Raw genomic sequence first — 19,888 nt, 5'->3', positions numbered from 1 at the left:
CCCGTCAGCTCTGGGCCCAACTCATTGTTCATTTGTATCATTTTTCATTTGTTCAGGATACACACACACACACACACACACACATACACACACACATATACACAGATATGCTGATTGATTAACTCTTTATAGTTATATATTCAACTGCACACCAGCATCTGAAAAACAGACATTCTACATCCACATAGTTTTGCCAGTGTGACTAGTTAGAGCAAACTTGTTAAGAGTGGTTATATATTTTATTTAGGAGGCTTTGCAAAGTTAGGATTACACACATGTATTAATCTGGAAAAGGGATCTTGGAAGTCAATTACTCTAGCCCTCTTATCATATAGATGAAAGAGACACAAAAAATTTATGTAACTTACTCAAGGACATAGGTAGTGACTGAAGGTGGTAATCAAAACCAAAAAAATCAAATCTGATTTCAAATATGATGGTTTTTCTACTGTTATAATGCCTCATTCTAGAGATTTATGCAATTTGCATAGTTTTATCCTGTTTATATATAAGAGTATTTGGAGGACTTCACTATCTCTAGAAAATCCCTCCTTGACTTGGATTTTGTGCTGGGTATCCTCTATCCCATCCAGAAAACGAGGGCCTACCTGAACATCTTGTCATTCATGTCACCACATCTCTTTTTCTCTCCTGTAACACTGGCTTTTCTGACTAGTCCTCTCAAGGCCAATTCTCTGTCTGTCTTCAATCTCTCCATTTCTCTCCAGAAGCTAATCCATCTCCATGTCTGAGTTGGCTTTATGGGCAGATGAATGAGTAAAAACTCACTTATCTCATATATCTACATCACTCCAGACCATGTTTCACATTCTATCCAGTTATTTATGAGGAAACCAGGGCATACTAGGCATCTGACCCTGCCATCGTATGTGACCCTTCTTAATGGACTTCCCACTTTCTACATCTTTGTCTTTGGGAATATTAATCAAATAATTATTATATTACGATAGGAAAGGGTATAGCAATTACCATGTGATTCTTTTTTTAAAAACCCTTATCTTCTATAGATACGATATTCTTCTTGGAATATAGACATTCTTCTTAGAATGGATACTAAATATTGATTCTTAGAAGAGTGTTAAGGGCTAGGCTAGTGATGGAAAACCTTTTAGAGACCCTATGCCATGCCCTGTCCCAGTCCCTGAATGCATTCAGTGCCCCACCCACCCCTGCATTCAGCAGCTGGGGGTGGGGCTAGGTTGCAGGTTGGCCAAGACAGGGCAAACCTCCACAGTGAAGGTAGAAGGAGACTTTGGAGGCTCGAGTGCCCCATATCATCCCCTTGCATTCAGAGATGGGGCCAGGTTGGGCTGCCGACTGGCCAAGCCAGAGCTGTGCTCTGCCCCTGTGACAGTAGAGGGAGACTTGAGAGCTACACACCTCATCTTCTGTTGGGGGGAACTGGACTCCCAGCCAACCAAATTGGGAGCCTGCATGTGCCATAGGTTCACCATCATGGGGCTAGGCAATTGAGGTTAAGTGCTTTGCCCCTAGTCACACAGCTAAGAAGTATCAGAGGTCAGATTTAAATCCAGGTCCTCTAGACTCCAGACCTGGCATTTTATCCACTTTGATATTTAGCTGTCCCTATTTGATTCTACTCAATCTCCTTGACACCCCAAACCAAAACACTATTCCTTAGCTACAACTCCCCTGTTATGTGTGGCATCACTAAGTTAGAATATAAACTATTCAAGGGCAGGGACTTTGTATTTGTATTTGTATATTTGTATTTGCCCAGAATATACTTAACAGGCACTTAAGAATTTCTCTCCCTCCCTCCCTTGCACCTTCCTTCCACACTTTGATCAGCATATTTCTTCCTTTTTTTATGCCTTACCCTGATATTAATGATCAGATGATAGTAGAGCAAGGTTGTCTTTGTTGGCATATCTGCCCAGGAAGTTGGCATAATTTTGACCTATGATAGATAACCTTATTGGAGATTAGAAAGGCAACATTTTGTTCTATCATATCAAATACTGCTTAATAGACAATATGGACAGCAGAAACTTGTATTTCCTTTTTCGTTTAGTCAATTGCATGATGGTAAAGATGTATTCTACTTCAGAATATCACTTATAAAAAAGCATGCCTATTTATTTTTAATACTCTTTTTAAAAAATCTTTATCTTCTGTCTTAGAACCAATTGGTTCTAAGGCACAAGAGTGGTAAGGACTAGTTGGTGGGGGTTAAGTGACTTGCCCATGGTCACACAGCTAGGAAGTGTTTAAATTCAAATTTGAACCCAGGACCTCCTATCTCCAGGCCTGGCCCTCTATCCACTGAGGCACCTAGCTATCCCTAATTCTAATACTCTTATGAAAGGTAGACTTGATTCATTCATTCATAATAATGTGTCTATAGTATGGGAAAATAGCTTTATAGGTTATAAATAACCAGTTTTTGATGGTCTCTTGGTTATGTTTATTTTGTTTGTTTGGGAAATTATGAGGTCTTACATTTTTCTGTGCCTTGGCATTTTCTCTTTCATGTAATTGAAAAATCTCTCCTTTAGCCCATGTCACAAGAATATCTATGACTGTGATGTTAGAGTCTTCCAAATGGACTGGTTCCACTGTCCTTTGAAGGTGAAAAATTTTTTTTTTCCTTTGGAAAAAAAAATCTTATCAGATCTTTTTGTTTTTTTGTCTGTTTTCTTTCTTTTAGTTTCATCCTTAAACAGCCTCAGAAACACTTTGCTAGGGTTCCATCTCCCATCAAGGTCTCTTTAAATTGTTTTTCTTCACCACTACTTCCTGTTTTAAGAGGTGATAATCTACCATTCTTCTCAGTGAGATTTTTTAAATTTAAAATTTATTTTTTAAAGTATTTCTTTTTTTCTTCCATCCTTCCTTTCATAACAAATGTACACAGTCCACCAAAGCAAATTCCTATACTGGTCATGTCCTAAAATATATGCTTTACTCTGCATTTTAAGTCTGTCACTTCTCTGGCACAATATGGGTAGTGTGCTTCATTTTCAGTACTCTGGACCTTTGTCAGTGCATTGATCAGTCTTAAGGTCTTTCAAAATTGTTTATTTTTTTTACTGTTATTATATAAATTGCTCCCTATCTCTGTATGATTTTACAAATGAATTTATATTCTAATCCTCTGTTGCCTTTCTACTTGGCAAGGAAGTCAAACATTTGTTAACTAAGGTGGGTTTTAGGCTCTTTGGGGCCACTTTTATAGCAATTATATCAGTTAGATTTCTGCATGAAATTGCTCTAATTGGTGGATGTAGTGTTTTTTTAATTCCTTTTCTGTTTTTTTAGTCACTCGTTTGTTTGAAAGTAGATAGAGAACTAGCCTATAAGTTAAGAAGATCTGATTTGCAATCCTATCTCTGACAACAAATCACTTAACCTCTCAGAGCTCCAGGCAACTTCCCAAGACTATAAGTTGTGGAATAGTTGCCAATATGCTTTGGTAGAAAGTTTCCTTACAAGGAACTCCTCATACTGATGAAATAAGAGGTCTCATCCTCTATTCTCCAGTTACTTGTTATCCTAGGTCAGGTTGAAGTTGTTTTAATCATATACCATATCTTCTCATTTTTATTGTTCTAGTTTTATATTTTGATTTTTTTGTTCTAACAAGTCATTGGTTTGATTGTACAAGCAACTCCTGTTAGAATGACTTCCACATTATTCATAAGTTGTTTGCTGTCTATTGAAATATAATTGATGCTTTTTGTGATGTTTTTGGTGCTCAACACAACTCCTTGCTGTTAGCACTTGTGTTTAGTGAACATTGTAAGCACTGTATTAGCGCTTTTTATTCATTCCTTTAAAAGTATTTGTGTTGTATAGTTGTGAGAGATCTGTATAGTCTACGTGTTTTTGGCTTCTCCATCCTTATTCATGAATCATGTTTTCCATCATATTTTTCTTTGTCCTTGCCTATTCTGACTTTTGCATTGAAGTACTAAAATATCAAATCACATATTGCTTTAATTTGGAAGATATTACTATGCTGTTGTTTTGTTTTGTTTTTTGGTAGAATTTTTATACCTCCTTGGTCTCTGTGACAGACATTGGTGAATAAGCTACAATTATCTCCATAGCAGGGTTTTTTTTGTGTTTTTTTTTGTAAATATTTGTCATGATGATCAAATGTCTCATGAAATACGTCTTGTTGTTGCCTTTGGATACCTGATAAACCAGTTTCTCTAATTTCATCTTCTCTCTTCAGGATAAATAAAAGCTTTCTTATTAAAATGAGTTCTTTGAAGAAAAGTACCATGTTTTTGTTGTGGTTTTATTTTCCTTTTCTTTGTATTCCTATCACTTAGAGCCAGGAATATAGTGGTAACTGCTTAATACATGCTTGTTGATTCTTGACTTACTTTAAAGAGAACCTGTGAACCATTCATTTCACCATTTACCTGCAGTTTCCTTGTGTTATTCAATTTTTCTATAAGCAATAATGTCTAGATAAATACCATTCAGTTCTTTCACTACTATAATATTCATTGGTCATTGGATAAGAATTTTGTATTTTGAGTATAAACAACTAAATTGATATTAATAAGCATTCTAAAAACTAGAGCTGCTTAGCATCAAGGCTATTCTGGTAAATGCTGGTAGATAACTGATAATTGTACAAAGGACACATATATAAGTGTAATCTGAATTATTAACATTTTCTCTACTTTCCTAAGTCTAATCAATCAAAACAATAAATCAAGTCCTGATTTGTTGGTTTGCCAATTTCCAACACATAAATGCTCACATTTAAAATGTAATAATCAGCTATTCCAAGTCAGTTCATGCTGACTGGGATACCTTTGCTTAGCTCTCTCTGGAGGAGTGCCTCTCCTCCCAACTGTCATTACTGAAGCAGAAGGGGATATATAAAATTGAGGATAATTTTGTATTTTTCTTTGTTTCCTGGATTCTGTGGCCAAATAATTCATCCTCAAGATCCTGCTGACTGATGGTGAACCTTCCAAAACTTAGGTAGGCTAGTCCTTGGAATTCAGACAGTATTTTGCCAATAACGCATTTGGTGCCTTTCCAACTTGGTAGGATGTGCTTGCCACTCCACTAATAAAGTCTTTGGTAACTCAAACTCATCTTTCATGTCAGAATGAGGCATTTGAATAGAACTTTATTGGGGTTAAGCTTAAAGCACTATATAAATGTGTGTTGTAATTACCTACCTTCAAGGGTCTTACAGTCGAATCAAAGGCTAAAACACCATCACAAGGGCTTTAGACAATAATTAGGAAAACCAAGTACCAGCCATATTAATCTCTCAAGGAAGTTTAGGACAAGTGCTCTCCCTCCTTCCCTCCCTCCCTCACCTCTGTTGTTTAAAAAAAAAAAACTATCACTATCTAGTGCTACTTTTCTTTTGTAACCCTACCTTAGAGCTTTCACTGTCACAAATGAGTACAGTCAAATAAAATAAATAAAAACACAGGGCCATAAGACTATGCAGCATTTACTTTGAATCAATGACCTTATTGCAAGGGGCACTTCTTCCAACAGAGTAAGTAGATCATAACCCATCTACATCTCCTTATGATGTGAGACTCTTCTCTGTGTTCTGTAATCTGCAGAAAATAGACCTCATGTGCTATAGACCTCCCTCTGGGTCTTTTAATGTTTTATGGATGCTAATGTAATCACATACAACTATTCTTAATTGCTGCATGTAGAATAAGGCAAAGTGAAAAAAAAAACTGAGGTACTATTATTCTGCCATAGTGTTAATTATTTGTAACTTGCCTTTGATGTCTGCATGCCTGTTTACTTTTTGTTGTAAATTCAAACAAATAAACAATAAAAAATAGAAAATCAGAGTTGGAAGGTATCTTGAAACAACAAACTGTTAGAAGAAAGAATACAGTGCTGGAAGGGACATTTATCACTTCAATTTTAAAAGTTCAACAAATATTGGAATAAAGAATTCAGTGTATAGTTTAATAAATCTTAGCATATAGATTATTAAACCAGCAAGGTATAGTGGATTGAGTGTTACACTTGGATTCAAACCTGCTAATGATACTTGCTAGGTGTGGAAGTTTGAGGGAAATCATTTACAGATTTCTCTAAGCTTCAGTTTACTAACCTGTAAAATGGAGATAATAATGTCTATCGTGTTTACCTCATAGATTTATTATGAGGTTCAAGTGAGATCGTGTATGGAAAGTTCTTTTCAATTTCTGAAGTTCTATGTAAAATCAGCTGTTATCATTCAAATATTTATTATATCTCTGATAGAATATGTTCCTTTTTAATATTTTAGGTTCTAACATTCTTTGTTCTGAGACTTTCCATGTCTAACTATCTATCTTTTAAGGGCCCATCTGTTTCAAACATTCTGTGTTCCAGTTCCAAGGTCCCTTCTATCTTCTAACATTCTGTATTCTATAGTTTAATGTTCTTTGCCCTAAGATTTTTCTAGTTCTAACCATGTTTGAGTTTGTGAATCAAACCCAGGGAATATCCAATAGGGCATATGCCAGCATAAGGGGAGGTGAGTAAAAAGGAGTCTTGTGTTGTAACCCACTCCTAAGGAAATAAATAGAAGAAAAAAATACAGTATTTATTTTAGAGAAAAGTATCTTACAAGTCTGGCCTTCATCCTCACAGTGGGAGTCCCTTTAGAAAAATCAGCCCAGCATGCCTCCTAACCAGTACACTCATTTATAACACCATAAAGCTCTGCAGTGATCAAAGGCATTTTAAAGTAATTCCTTACATGTCAACACTTTCATGACTTGCCTTGAAATTTAAACTGGCAGTTGAAATACTGAGTGTGGCAGGATATCCTGTTCTTGCTCTCCTGGGGTCAATAAGTAGGCTGATGACTCTCTCTGGTACCTTTGTAGTGATTTACCTCCCAAACTCAGGATCTTGGAGTGGACGAGGGGAATGTTTAGAACTGTCTGTTTAGCCTAGTTCATAGAACTTCAGATTGAAAGAGACCTCTGTTATCTAGACCTACCCCTACCAGAGATGGAATCTTTTCTATAATGTCAGCTGTCAAAAGAGGTTAAAGTTTTTCCATATTGTTATAGGAGTATAATCAATCAATAAGCATTTAATAAGAACCTACTTATTCTATGCTAAACACTGTATTGGGTATTAAGATCACAAAGATTGCCCCCCCCAAAAGAGAGCAGAGTGTCACATAATATTAGTAATGGACATTACTAAGTGTTTTAAGGTTTATAAAGAGTTTTCTTCACAAAGTCCTATATTACTCTATAAGTAAGACTGTATTATCCCTCTTTTAGATAGAACAAATCGTCCAAAATCACACCAGATCATTAACTATCAAAGCCATGATTCAACTTCTAGTCTTCTGATTTCAAATCCAATGTTCTTTGTACTACACCTTGCTGTTTTTCTTGAACAGATCTGTGGCAAAACTGGTGCTAGAACAAGTCTTCTGACTCCAAGCCCAGTATTAATTTTTCTTGAGAATTTGTGTTTCCTGAAGAGGTTCTTTCAGCTAGTGATAGAAGACCCTCAAGGAAAAGAAAAAGTGATGGTAGAAGGCTTGGGGAAGGCAGGAAGAGACACTAGGAAACAATCTCTTAATATTGAATTTAATATTGTGTCAAGAACTATAGGGGCTATAGAAACAGAGACTTAGAATAGTTGGGGTGAATGACCTACATATCTTAAATATTTCCATTGCTTATGTGGTTGTGTAAATTTAGAGAACGAATGAAAAAAGATTGGCAAATTTAATTTCAGAAAATTCTAATATTAAAGAAGTAGTTTTGGCCAGAAAAGTTAGTTTACTCAGTAGTCTACCAAGTCTACCAAGTAAATAAATGTTCTTAGATAATTATCTATCCCTCCACTTATAACTAAGAGATGAGAATAAAATCAACGTGCTTATTACATAGTTGGGGTCAAAAGACCCTGATCCAAATCCTAGCTTACTTATTGTCCATGATTCATTTCCCATTTCTAGCTCTAAAAACTATAAAGGATCTTTTAAGGAATCTTATATAGGGAAAAAGAACCAGATATGATGCAACAGCACTGAGTTCATATTGCCATTTGTGGCATCTGTATAACTCTGAGCAATTTAGTCGTTACTTTTCTGGTTTTCAATTTACTCAACTGTAAAATTGGAATAATATCACCTACCTCACAGACTTATTGTAAGGATGGTCCTTTATAAACCATAAAGTATTATCTAAATATGTTTATTATGTTCTAAGTTCCTTTTAAGCCTTAACATTCAATCCTTTCCGATTCCTTCCAACTCTGATAATAAGAAATCACATTAATATAGCACATGAAAATTTCTAAAGCACTTTCTTTGCCACAGCTCCACGATGGCAGATAGTACCAGTATTTTTGTGTCATGTACATTTTATAGACCAGGAAACTAAAGCTCACAAAGATGGTGTCTTGCTGAGGGTCAGAGCTAGGACTCAGATGTTCTTTCTACTCTGTCTTATCCACACTAACAACCTTAAATGTCCTCTACAACCTTAATGGCATTTAGATATTTTCTAATATCCTTTGTTCTAACAAACAAGCTTGTGACATTCTAAACTCCCTTCCAGTGCTAATGTTGAAAATTTAGGTGGGAGAAAAAAACCTAAACTAGTCACTTTTCTGACATCCCCACTAGGGGTCAGTATATCACATGTTAAATTTTATAGATGAGAAAGACAAGGTAAGCTTCCTCTTTCAGCCATCTCTGAATGTACAGTGTTACAAGATAATAGCAATAGGTTTTGCATAAAAGTGAAGATACAATCAACCTTGTATGAAGCGCTCTCCTTGCTCCATCTCATGTTATTACTGGTTGCATAAAACTGCATTCAGTTCTCTAATTCTTTTCAGTGAGAGGCAGTATTTTTATTTAACACTTGTTATGGAATGCTCAAAAGCTGGGAAAAAAAATTATCATCATCGAGTTAAATGTCCAGTGAGAATGAAAAAAAATTCAGTAGCGGCTTCTTTTTAAAATTCAGGTGGCAGACAGTGATATAGATGTAGAAAATAAAATTTAATGGCCTTGAGGATGGTGGGAGGACTCACATCTCTAACCTTATCATATGAGGATGAATTGAAGGAAGTGGGAATTATTTAGCTTAGAGAAAAGACAGGGAAGGGAAATGTCCACTGTCTTCAATTCAGTTCATTGAACCTCTATTAAGTGCTTATTATGTTCAAGGCACAAAGACAATGAAAAATGAGTTCTCTCAAGCAGCTTATGATATAGCAGACAAGAGCATATTGTACTAGAAGCAAGAAGACCTGTGGTATAGTTTTGGTTCTTCCTCCAAGTTGCTTTGTGACCTTGGGCAAGTAGCAACTTCTTAACCTCCCTCACTTTCCTCATCTGCAAAATAAGAAAGTTGGAGGAGATGATCTCTGAGCTTCCTTCTAATTCTAATATTCTGTGATTTGATTAATTATTTGATGTAACATCAGAGGAAAGCATTTGAACAGAGAAGTAGAAGTTTCAGGGGGATAGATTGGGGTTCAACATAAGGAAGAATTTTTTAATAGAACTATCTAAAGTGGAATGGTTTGCTGGATGAAGTGATGAGGTTCTCATCACTAGAAGTGTTCAAACAAAGATTAGATGACCACTTCCCAAGGATTTTATAGAGAAAAGTCATCCTTTCATTAGGAGGTCTAGCTAGATAGTTTTGAAGATCCCTTTTAATGCAGTGATTCTGAGGATTTATAAGTAGTCAGTCACTAAACTAAAAAGTATGAAACTCAGTGGTTTTTCGGATATCAATTCCATAATATATTTGACAGGATTTCCCCATGTTAATCAAGATAACAGAGGCTTTAAATTTATCTTCATGATATTTGTATAAGACTTTTTTTTTACAAACCTTAACTTCCACCTTAGAATTAATTCTATGTATTGGTTCCAAGGCAGAAGAGCATTAAGGGCCAGACAAGGGGGAAGGGGGTGGTTAAGTGACTTGCCCAAGGTCATACAGCTAGGCAGTGTCTGAGGCCATATTGAACCTAGGACCTCCTGTGTCTAGGCCTGGCTCTCAGTCCACTGAGCTAACCAGCTGCCCCTACATTTGAATAAGACAATGTACAAAGCATTTAATTATAGACTATAAAACATTAGAAGGAACCTTGGAATACAGAATTTTATGACACAGAATATTAGGTTTGAGAAAGAACATAGAGCATAAGCCAGAAGGGAGCTTAGAACAGACAACATCAGAACTGTGAGGGTTTTGTAGATTATCTAGTCTAACCTTTCATTTAACTTTTATATTTATAACCTATACCTTCCATCTTATAATCAATACTAAGTATTGGTTCTAAGGCTGAAGAGCAATAAGGGATAGGCAATGGGGGGTAAGGTGACTTGCCCAGAGTCACATAGCTAGGTGGTTTCCAAATCTGCATTTGAACCTAGGACTTTTCATCTCCAGGCCTGGCTCTCCCTCCACTGAGTCACCTAGCTGCCCCTTCATTTTATTTTTAATGTTTTATTGATGCCTTTTGAATTTTGAAATCAGTGCCCAAAATCTTCATTTTGCAAATTAGGAAACTCAGGTCCAGAGAGAGAGAGAACTTGACAAGGTCACATAGACATTTAATGATTAAAAACTTTTTTTTGCTTCTGGTCTAGTGCTTTTTCTACTGTTATTTTTTTTCCTAGGGAAAGAGCACAAGAAATATTCAGTTACACAGAATGGCTGAGACTATTGACCATGAAGTCTAATTTATTTGAGGCATATCTACTGCATTCAAAGGAGAAAATATCACTCTCAGTAATGTATTGAGCTGTTAGCATCTTCAGGCTAACAAAGCCCTCAGTGGGGAGAATCACCCATCAGTGCAAACTTGGCATTTTTCATTTTCTGATCTGTAATTGTCATTTGTGTAGTGCACTTGTTGTTATTGCAAGGTGCCAAATGTACTTATGCATTAGATGCATATTAAGTAACTACCCAAACATCAAGGTCAGAGTTCTAAGAAAGGCTGCCCCATTTAGGTAACTTGGTGAATGAAATTGATTTCTTGTGATGCTCCATTCTAGAATTGCTGACAAGGAGAAACAATTGATGTGAGGCATTATTAAAGCCTTAAATGTTTCTTCCTTGTTAATGCTCTTTTACAAGCTCGAGGTAACTGCTAGTGCCTAAGGAATTGGCAGAAGCTTCACATAGAAATACAATGGGGAAAGAAGCCAGTAAAATTCAAGGTGTGGAAGTCCCATATGGGACTCTCACAGTGAATTCAACAACCAAAAAATTTTAAGTGTCTACTAAGTGCTAGGCCCCACAGATACAGAGACCCAAACAAAACAATTCCTGCCCTCAAGGAGCATATATTTCATTGCAGTACTGGGTACATGAATCATTAGAAATGACACAATTTCAGAAGAGAGAGAACCCTAAAAAGTATGTGTATCAGGAAAAGCTTTGTGTAAGAGGTGACACCAAAACTGAGACTGGGAGGAAGGCAGCTAGGGAGTCTTAAGATGTGGAGGTGAGGAAGGAAACCATTCCTGGCATCTGCCATGGCACAGAAACAGGAGATGGACAAAGGTCAGGAGACAGTGAACTAGAGGACCAGTTTGTCTGGATGTGTAAAGTGAAGTAATTAGAAATATCTAGAAAGGGAAGAGGGGGGCCAGATTGTAGAAGGCTTTAAATGCTAGGCTAAGGAGATAGTATTTTATCCTGGAGGAAATGAAGAACCATTGAACAGCAAAGTAACAACATAGGCAGACCTGCAATTTAGGGATGTTAATTTGGCAGCTCTGTTGATGCATTGAAGAAGGAGGAGACTGAGAGCAAGGAAATTAAGCAGAAAGCTTCTGTAGTAGTTGCATGTAAGGGGTAATGTAGCTCAGAGCCTGAATTAGTTTAGTAATCATGTGAGCAGAGGAGGGAGGTATATATGATAGAGGAAGAATCAATAGTGCTTTCTAGGAATTTGGATTTGGAAAGGAGAAGAGATCTAGAACAAATAGTTTGAAAATATGGTAGATTATTTTTGTCTTTATTTTTTAATTAGCAGAAATTTATATTATCTTCCACCTCTACCCCATGGGGGGGTAACAGATTCATTGCATTGTCTCTCTTCAAGAGACAACCAACTCAAAAACTGAGTTTCTCCTTTTTCTCAACCTCAACTGTCCAAAGTCAGAGACCCCCCAAAAACCAAATCGGCCCCACCAGGGTCTTTCAGCCACGTTTTACCTCCAGAGAAAGAGAGTGTGACTCCCAGTCCAGACCCCTCCCTCTGGTCAGCTTCAGCTGCTCAGATCCAGAGACAAAGTCCAAAAGCCAAGTCAGCCCCACCAGGGTCTTTTCAGCCAGCTTCCAACCTCCAGAGAGAGAGAGAGAGAGAGAGAGAGAGAGAGAGACTTCCAGTCCCCTCTCCCTGTCAGCTCAAACTGCCAACTCCTGGGAACATTCCATTTGGAACTCTGGTTCTTGATTGACAGATGATCTTCAGCCCCAGTTCCTGCATCTTGGCTTATAAATTCTCTCTCTCCCTATGCCTATTACAATCCTCCCTTTTATTAGGCAAAAAATGCAACTTGCATTTTTCCATGCTACTTACCATATTAATAATAATAATCCTATCTATCTTAACTGTTTGCTATCTGAGATATACTCTTACCTCCTCCCCAGGCCTATTACAATCCTCCCTTTTATTAGGCAAAAAATGCAACTTGCATTTTTCCATGCTACTTCCCTTATTAATAATAATCCTATCTATCTTAACTGTTTGCTATCAGTGTGTTCATTTGTTGTCATATAACTATGCACATTGTATACTTACCCAATCCATGGAATATCTTTGCTATGTAGGATGTGCATGCAAATATATGTGATGTTCACGTGTAGAATGCTTCCCAACATAACCTTCATGGCCAAAAGTTCCAAATTTCAAAGTTCCAAAGTTCTTCCTTGTCCATTCATGTTGCTTGAAGAAATTATCTTCCTTTCTACTCTGGTCCTTCGTCTGGTCTGCATGCCATTTGCCATCATCCAGACTTGATTGAAGACTTGTGTTCTTCAAATCGGGCTTCGCTGCAATAATCAGGAACCTAGGAACACACAAACAATGCATGTGTGTGAGATTTACATGTGTGTGTGCAAGTAAGAGTGAAAAGTTACTTTTGCATGGAAGTGAGTTGAAATCTTCATGCATGGCAGAATTTATCAATCTTTCTTCATGCATGGGGGTTAGCTTTTGCATTTGGATCTCTTTGTGCTTGCAGGTTAGGTCAACTTGTGTTTTTACTTCATGCATGGGGGTAAGCATTATGCCTAAGAGTATAGTTTTCAATTTTTTCTTTTTTCTTCATCAAAGGGGTTTATCATATGGTTACTGTATATAGTTTTTGAATGGCTATTGTATGTATTACTTGGAGATAGATCTTTTGGATTTGTTACTATGTCAGGCAGAGACTGTTATATTTTACACTGAGGCTTTATTTCTTTGTGGCTGCTGCTCTTTCAAATGCAAGTTTCCCTTATATTTTCTGTGTTAATGGCTGTATATCTTCATGGGTGCTATCTTTTCATTATTTTAACATATGCAGGCTCTCTCTACTGTATTCTGGTGGCATGTGATTTCCTGTGTTTATGGTAGGGACTGCATTTTGCTCATCAATTATTTTCCTAGGTCTACTCAATATTATTGGATGCAATTTCACATCAACCTTTATGGACGTTAGGGTTGTCATTATGACCATTGTTGGTCCTATCCATCTAGGTTGTATAGGAGATTCTCTATTAAACTTCTTGACATAAACTTTATCACTTTTGCAGTGAAAAATCTAGTGGTATTCTCTGCACAAGCAAACCTAGTTTCCTTAGTTCTTCAATCCTACATTGTATCTGTTCTAAGTATTCATGAAGAAGGCATTCCACTCTTAACATGGACAAGTAAGGTGGTTTTACTGTCCTACCATGCCAAAGAGGCAGACCATACAGCATTTTGAAAGGTGATATATGCAGGTCAGTCCTAGGCCTGGTTCTAATGTTGAACAAAACAAGAGGCAAAACATCTGTCCATTTTAAATGTGTTTCTGAACAGAGTTTACCTATTTGTGTTTTTAACTCTTTGTTCATCCATTCAACCTGCCCAGAACTCTGGGGCCAATAGATTGAATGGTAATCACATTTAATCCCCAAGTTCTTATAGATTTCTTGTAGGACCTGGGAAGTGAAGTGGGACCCCTTGTCTGAGTCAATGGTATCGGGAATGCCATGTCTCGATATAATCTCCTTTAATAGAAATCTCACTACTGTGGCAGTGTCACTTTTCTTGGATGGACATGCTTCATCTAGTCAGTCTATCCACTATAACCAATGCATATTTGTATCCCTTGCCTTTAGGCATGTTGATATAATCAATCTGAATACACTGGAAAGGCATATAGCTGAGTGGTCTGCCTCCCAATGTAGTAGTCTTAAAATGACCTTGATTATATCTCCTGCATGGTATTCCTTGTCTTTAGGCATTTTGATATAATCGATCTGAATACACTGGAAAGGCATATAGCTGAGTGGTCTGCCTCCCAATGTAATAGTCTTAAAATAACCTTGATTATACCTCCAGCGTGTTTCACATGCCTGACAAGCTCTAATGGCATTTGTAGTTATTCCAGGTGCTGTCCAATATCTCTTTATGGTATCCAGAATCCCTTGCACTCTGTAACATCCCTTTGCATGAATTATGGTGCATAGATGTTGATACAACTTTTTAGGGAGAATAGGTTTACCCCCTTGAGCAATGCAGACGCCTTTGATTAGTTTAGCTCCTTGCTGCTTCTTCCATGATTGTACCTCTTCTCTGTTGTAGGCTTCAGTGAGATTTTGCCTTTCAATCAGAGAGAAGTTCAGCACATGGTGGGGACCAAACTTAGCAGCGTATTTCGATGTTATGTCTGGTCTGTCATTCCCTAGGGATACCCTGTCCTTTCCATGAGTGTGTGCCTTACAATGGATTATGGCCACCTCCTTAGGAAGATCTATAGCACTTATAATATGATCTATTAGATTGTCATATGCAATTGGTTTCCCAGCTGAAGATTTGTACCCTCTGTTTTTCCATATGGATGGTGACCAATGTACAGTGGAGAAAGCATAGTGTGAATCCAGAAATATATTAGCTTTCTCCCCATGCCTCTATTACACTTTCTCAATAGTCCTCATATGATGTAATTTAGAGTCCTTTCACCATTCTGGCCCAATCTCTTCTTTGATTAGATCAAGGAAGGTTTTTCATTATTAACCTCTCTTGTTTTCCTTCTTTTTTTCCTTTCAGGTTCGAATGGTGAAAGATGGTGACCCCTCCTGGAAGCCCACTTTCATTGTAAAACCTGATAGTGGTTGTCAAGGTGATGGAATCTACCTCATTAAAGACCCCAGTGACATTCGAATGGCAGGAAATCTCCAGAGCAGGCCAGCTGTAGTCCAGGAATACATCTGTAAACCTCTCCTCATTGACAAACTGAAATTTGATATTCGTCTGTACGTCTTACTAAAGTCTTTAGAACCCTTAGAGATTTATATAGCCAAAGATGGACTCTCTAGATTTTGTACAGAGCCATATCAGGAGCCTAACTTTGGAAATTTACATCATGTATTTATGCACTTAACCAACTATTCACTGAATATTCATAGTGGAAACTTCATTCATTCTGACAATGTTAATACTGGTAGCAAAAGGACTTTCTCCAGCATCCTTTGTAGACTCTCTTCCAAGGGAGCTGACATCAAGAAAATCTGGTCAGACATTATTTCTTTAGTGATTAAGACAGTTATTGCACTGACACCAGAGCTCAAAGTGTTCTATCAATCTGATATACCAGCAGGAAGGCCTGGACCAACATGCTTTCAGGTAAATCTTTAAATAACTGATATAAAATCATAATTCAAAAGGTGCTTGTTGTTAGAAACTTTGGAACATAAAATTCTGAAGTTCAAAGAGACCGTAGACCATAGGAAATAGATCATGAAATGTTAGAACACAGAAAATGCAATATTGGAGCTGGAAATAACCAAATAAATCTCCTAATCCCATCCTCTCCTTTTATTGAAGAAAAAAGTAGGGTCTAGAAAGCTAAAGAAATGTTTATGGAGGGGCAGTTAGGTGGCTTAGGGGATAGAGTGCCAGAGCTAGAGACACAGGAGTCTTAGCTTCAATTCTGATCTCAGACACTTCCTAGCTAAATGACCCTGGGCAAATCACTTAACCTAATTGCCTAGCTCTTACTGCTCTTCTGCTGTGGAACTGAAACTTAGTGTTGATTCTAAGATTTTTTTTAAAAAGAAATATTTATGGGAAAGGGATTTTTTTAAAGGGAATTAATGTTTATGGGAAAGGGTGAGGCTAAAATTTGTTTTTCTTTAACTTTTTTCTTTTTTTCCAATTTTATGTAGAAATAATTTTTGACAATTGTTTTCTGAAATTTTACTATTCATATTCTCCCCCTCCCTCTCTTTCCCAACTCCCCAAGGTAGCAAATAGTCTGATATAGGTTATAGCAGTGTTTTCATGTAAAACATATTTCTACATTCCTCATATGATGACAAAAGACACATATCACATGTACAATAAAAATTCATGAAGGAAATAAAGTAAAAGATTGCATGACTCCAACAGTTCTTTCTTTGGCTGTGGATAGCATTTTTTTTAAACCCTTACTTTCCATTTTAGAATCAATACTGTGTATTGATTGTAAGGGCTAGGCAATCAGAATTAAGTGACTTGCCCAGGGTCACACAGGTAGGAAATATCTGAGATCACATTTGAACCCAGGACTTATCTTTAGGCTTAGCTCGCAATCCACTGAAATATCCAGCTACCCCTGATAGCATTTTTTATAAGTCTCTTGGAGTTATCTTGGACCTTTGTTTTGTTGCTTATAGTTTAGTCCTTCACAGATGATCATTGTACAATATTTCTGCTATTGTATACATTGTTCTCCCGTTTCTTCTCACTTCATTTTGCATCAGTTCACATAAGTCTTTCCAGGTTTTTCTGAACTTAGCTTGTTTGTCATTTCTTATGGTGCAATAGTATTCTATTACAACCATATACCACAACTTGTTCATCCATTCCCCAATTTATGGATACTCCCTCAGTTTCCAATTCTTTGCTGTTACAAAAAGAACTGCTAAAAATATTTTTGTCCAGGTAGGTCCTTTACCCTTATCTCTGATCTCTTTGGGATACAGGCTTAGTAGTGGTATTGCTAGTTCAAAGAACATGCATAGTCTTATGGCCTTTTTGGGATGGTGAGGCTAAAATTTGTTAATGAAGATTCATTTTGGCACATTTATTTGAAACATATTTGAATGTCAGAACTGGAAAGAACTTAAGAGTTTACAGATGAGTAAACAGAGACCCAGAAATAGGAAATGGTTCTAACTGATCAGTGGATAAAGTCTCTATGATGAATGGTCATCCAATCTATGATTTGGACACTTGCCATAACTTTTACCTTCCTGTCATATTTTTGTTACCAGTGTTTACTTTACATATCAGATGGACTAGAACTGTTCCATCAGACTTGAAAGCAGGAATCGTGTATCTGAAGACTATGAAACTTAGCCCTTGATGATTTAGAATGATAAACATTGATCTCTCCTGCTCATCAGTTCTTATCCTTTTGTGAGCATCTCATTTCCTAGGCCAGGTCTAAAGTTAGATAGATATTACTGCCTTGTCTTAGAGGCATAATCATTCTTGTTCTTTGACCATGTATTATTAAGCAAGCTCAGAATAGTGAACATTTCCCACAGACTCTCTTCCTTGCTTTCTGTAGCTTGGGAGAAAGATAAAGAAACCTTTCACAACATGTTCATCTGAATCTATTTCAGAAAGTATAGGTCACCCTGGAATTAGGTAATGTGAAAAAAGTCCTTGGAAACAGAAAACCTGAATTCCAGTCCTAGTTCTCTCTTCTCATAGTCCCTTCATTGCAGACAAATAATTTGGTGTCTGTAACCACCAACTTCAGTTTTCTCATCTAGAATTTTACATGGAGGATACTAGTACTTGCCATTTACTAATTGTATGTCAGCACACATCACTTTACCTCTCTTGAGTCTCCATTTTTCACCTGTAAAATTGGGAAAATATTATACAAGGCAGGCCCCTTCACCTCTCTGTGCTTTGTTTTCCCAATTACAGAATGGGCATTAAAATGAATATTCGCACAATCACCCTAAAACAGGATAACAAATATGGAAGTATTTATAAAATGCTACATAAATGTAGACAATCATAGTGAATGAAGTATTACCTCTAAAATCTGAGCTAATAGAGGTGATTCAGTGTTCTATTTCTCATTTCCAGATTTTAGGATTTGATATTCTTCTAATGAAAAATTTGAAACCTATGTTGCTAGAAGTAAATGCAAATCCCAGCATGAGAATAGAACATGAAAAAGAGGTAAGACATTTCTCTTCTCATCATCTTCTATATCATAAACATTTTCAACATTGATGCTTCAAAAAATCCACTATTTTGTCTATCTGAGGCTTCCCTCTTTCAGTGGATCTCATAGTATTAATGCATCTTACAAGAGTCCTCATGATTGCTATGGTCAAAAGAAAAAGAATTGTCTTCTAGTAGTTAATCATCTGGAGATGGGCCTTTTGTAATCTAGCTAGGCTTATTCTTGGAAGACAAAGAACTTATTATTGCTAAATCTAAATTCAAAGTGTTTCAAACTTGGCCTGAACCTGTTGGAGCCTGGACTCTACTAAACATAGCTGTCATGTACTCCCTGAGGAAGAATCAGAATATCTCAGTAATTGGAAAACTATATGGAGTAGGGAGAAGGGTAGAAGGAAAATCCTTGCCAGAGGAATGAGACAAGAAATTCTGGAGACCGGAGGGAAAGCTGGCTGATTACCACAAAGACTGTATGACAGCAAAACCTCAGGGCAGAGTAAGTGAAGTTAGTTGTTGATCTGAGTGTAAAACTGAGGAAATTTATTGGAATAAGAGAACGCACAAGTTCAAGGAATCTAAACTGCTTCCTGGACAATTAGGCCTTTGTATTCCAAAGGGATGTGTGGCATTCTCTAGCTAGTTCTGATAACCTTCATGGTCCCATGTGGGGCTTGCTGATTCAGCCATTCCTGATTAGTTGTGGGCTCATACAGTAGCCTTCCAAAATCCAGAGGCATCTCCATACCATTTTAGAAGATGTTTTACATAGTTCAATAATTTTATGGATCCATGATATATTAAAGTAGGTACTTCTTCCAGTGATATTGATTATAACCCATTCAAGCCTGTCCATCCTGTGCTACCCTTGTGCAGGTCCTCCTATGAATTCTGCCAAAGGTGGGGGGTGCTTTGGAGAGGGGAAGGGAGAAGCCAACTTGTTTGAGGTCTTATCTAGATTCATTGGTATTTCATTAACATTTTTAAAAGATATAGTATCTACAAATACTAATTATAATGTTTTAAGACTGGATGTTTTCAATCTTAGTGAACTTGAAATGTCACTTGGAAATATCCATATGCTAGTTGTTTATATTTTTAAGGTCTTGAAACTTAGAAATGACTAACATTTTCCATCAAGTTTGATATGTAGTAATTGGTGATTTACCAAGAGATCATCTAATTGAAATTACAAGGCAATGTGATTTAGTCTTGTTGACATGTCTAGATCACAAATATAAATAGTGACTATCTTTTGAAAAAATTCTCACCACTTATTTTGGTTATCATTCTTATAATAAATTAGAATACATAGAGTATCCATGATTTTAAAGATCTGGACTTGTGATTTCATTGGTTATAAGGAACTCCTGGCAAGGAAACTCATCTACATCTACTGCTGCAGATCAGCAACCACTTTAAAACTTAGAACCTCAGAGTTTATGCCAAGTAATTCTGG

General features: G+C 36.8%; 1 protein-coding gene across 19 annotated transcripts in view; it reads left to right on the top strand.

The window, feature by feature from the left end:
• The window catches only part of TTLL11 (tubulin tyrosine ligase like 11), a 250,767-nt gene that overhangs the window by 67,213 nt on the left and 163,666 nt on the right, over nucleotides 1–19,888 (top strand). For 13 of the 19 annotated variants that reach the window (XR_008915265.1, XM_056812079.1, XM_056812067.1 and 10 more), the window contains exons 4-5: nucleotides 15,292–15,867; nucleotides 18,331–18,426. Coding sequence is in view for 18 of the 19 variants with exons in the window: in XM_056812079.1 (XP_056668057.1) it covers nucleotides 15,292–15,867; nucleotides 18,331–18,426 (672 nt within the window). In the remaining variant the exon portion in view is untranslated. The remainder of the gene's footprint in view (nucleotides 1–15,291; nucleotides 15,868–18,330; nucleotides 18,427–19,888) is intronic. The other 6 variants (XM_056812083.1, XM_056812081.1, XM_056812072.1 and 3 more) reach the window with 1 other exon arrangement.

The sequence above is a fragment of the Monodelphis domestica genome, chromosome 1 (genome assembly GCF_027887165.1).
Source record: "Monodelphis domestica isolate mMonDom1 chromosome 1, mMonDom1.pri, whole genome shotgun sequence".
NCBI lineage: Eukaryota > Metazoa > Chordata > Mammalia > Didelphimorphia > Didelphidae > Monodelphis > Monodelphis domestica.
The sequence above is the reverse complement of the archived record's forward strand: the minus strand, read 5'-3'. Positions and strand labels throughout refer to the sequence as shown.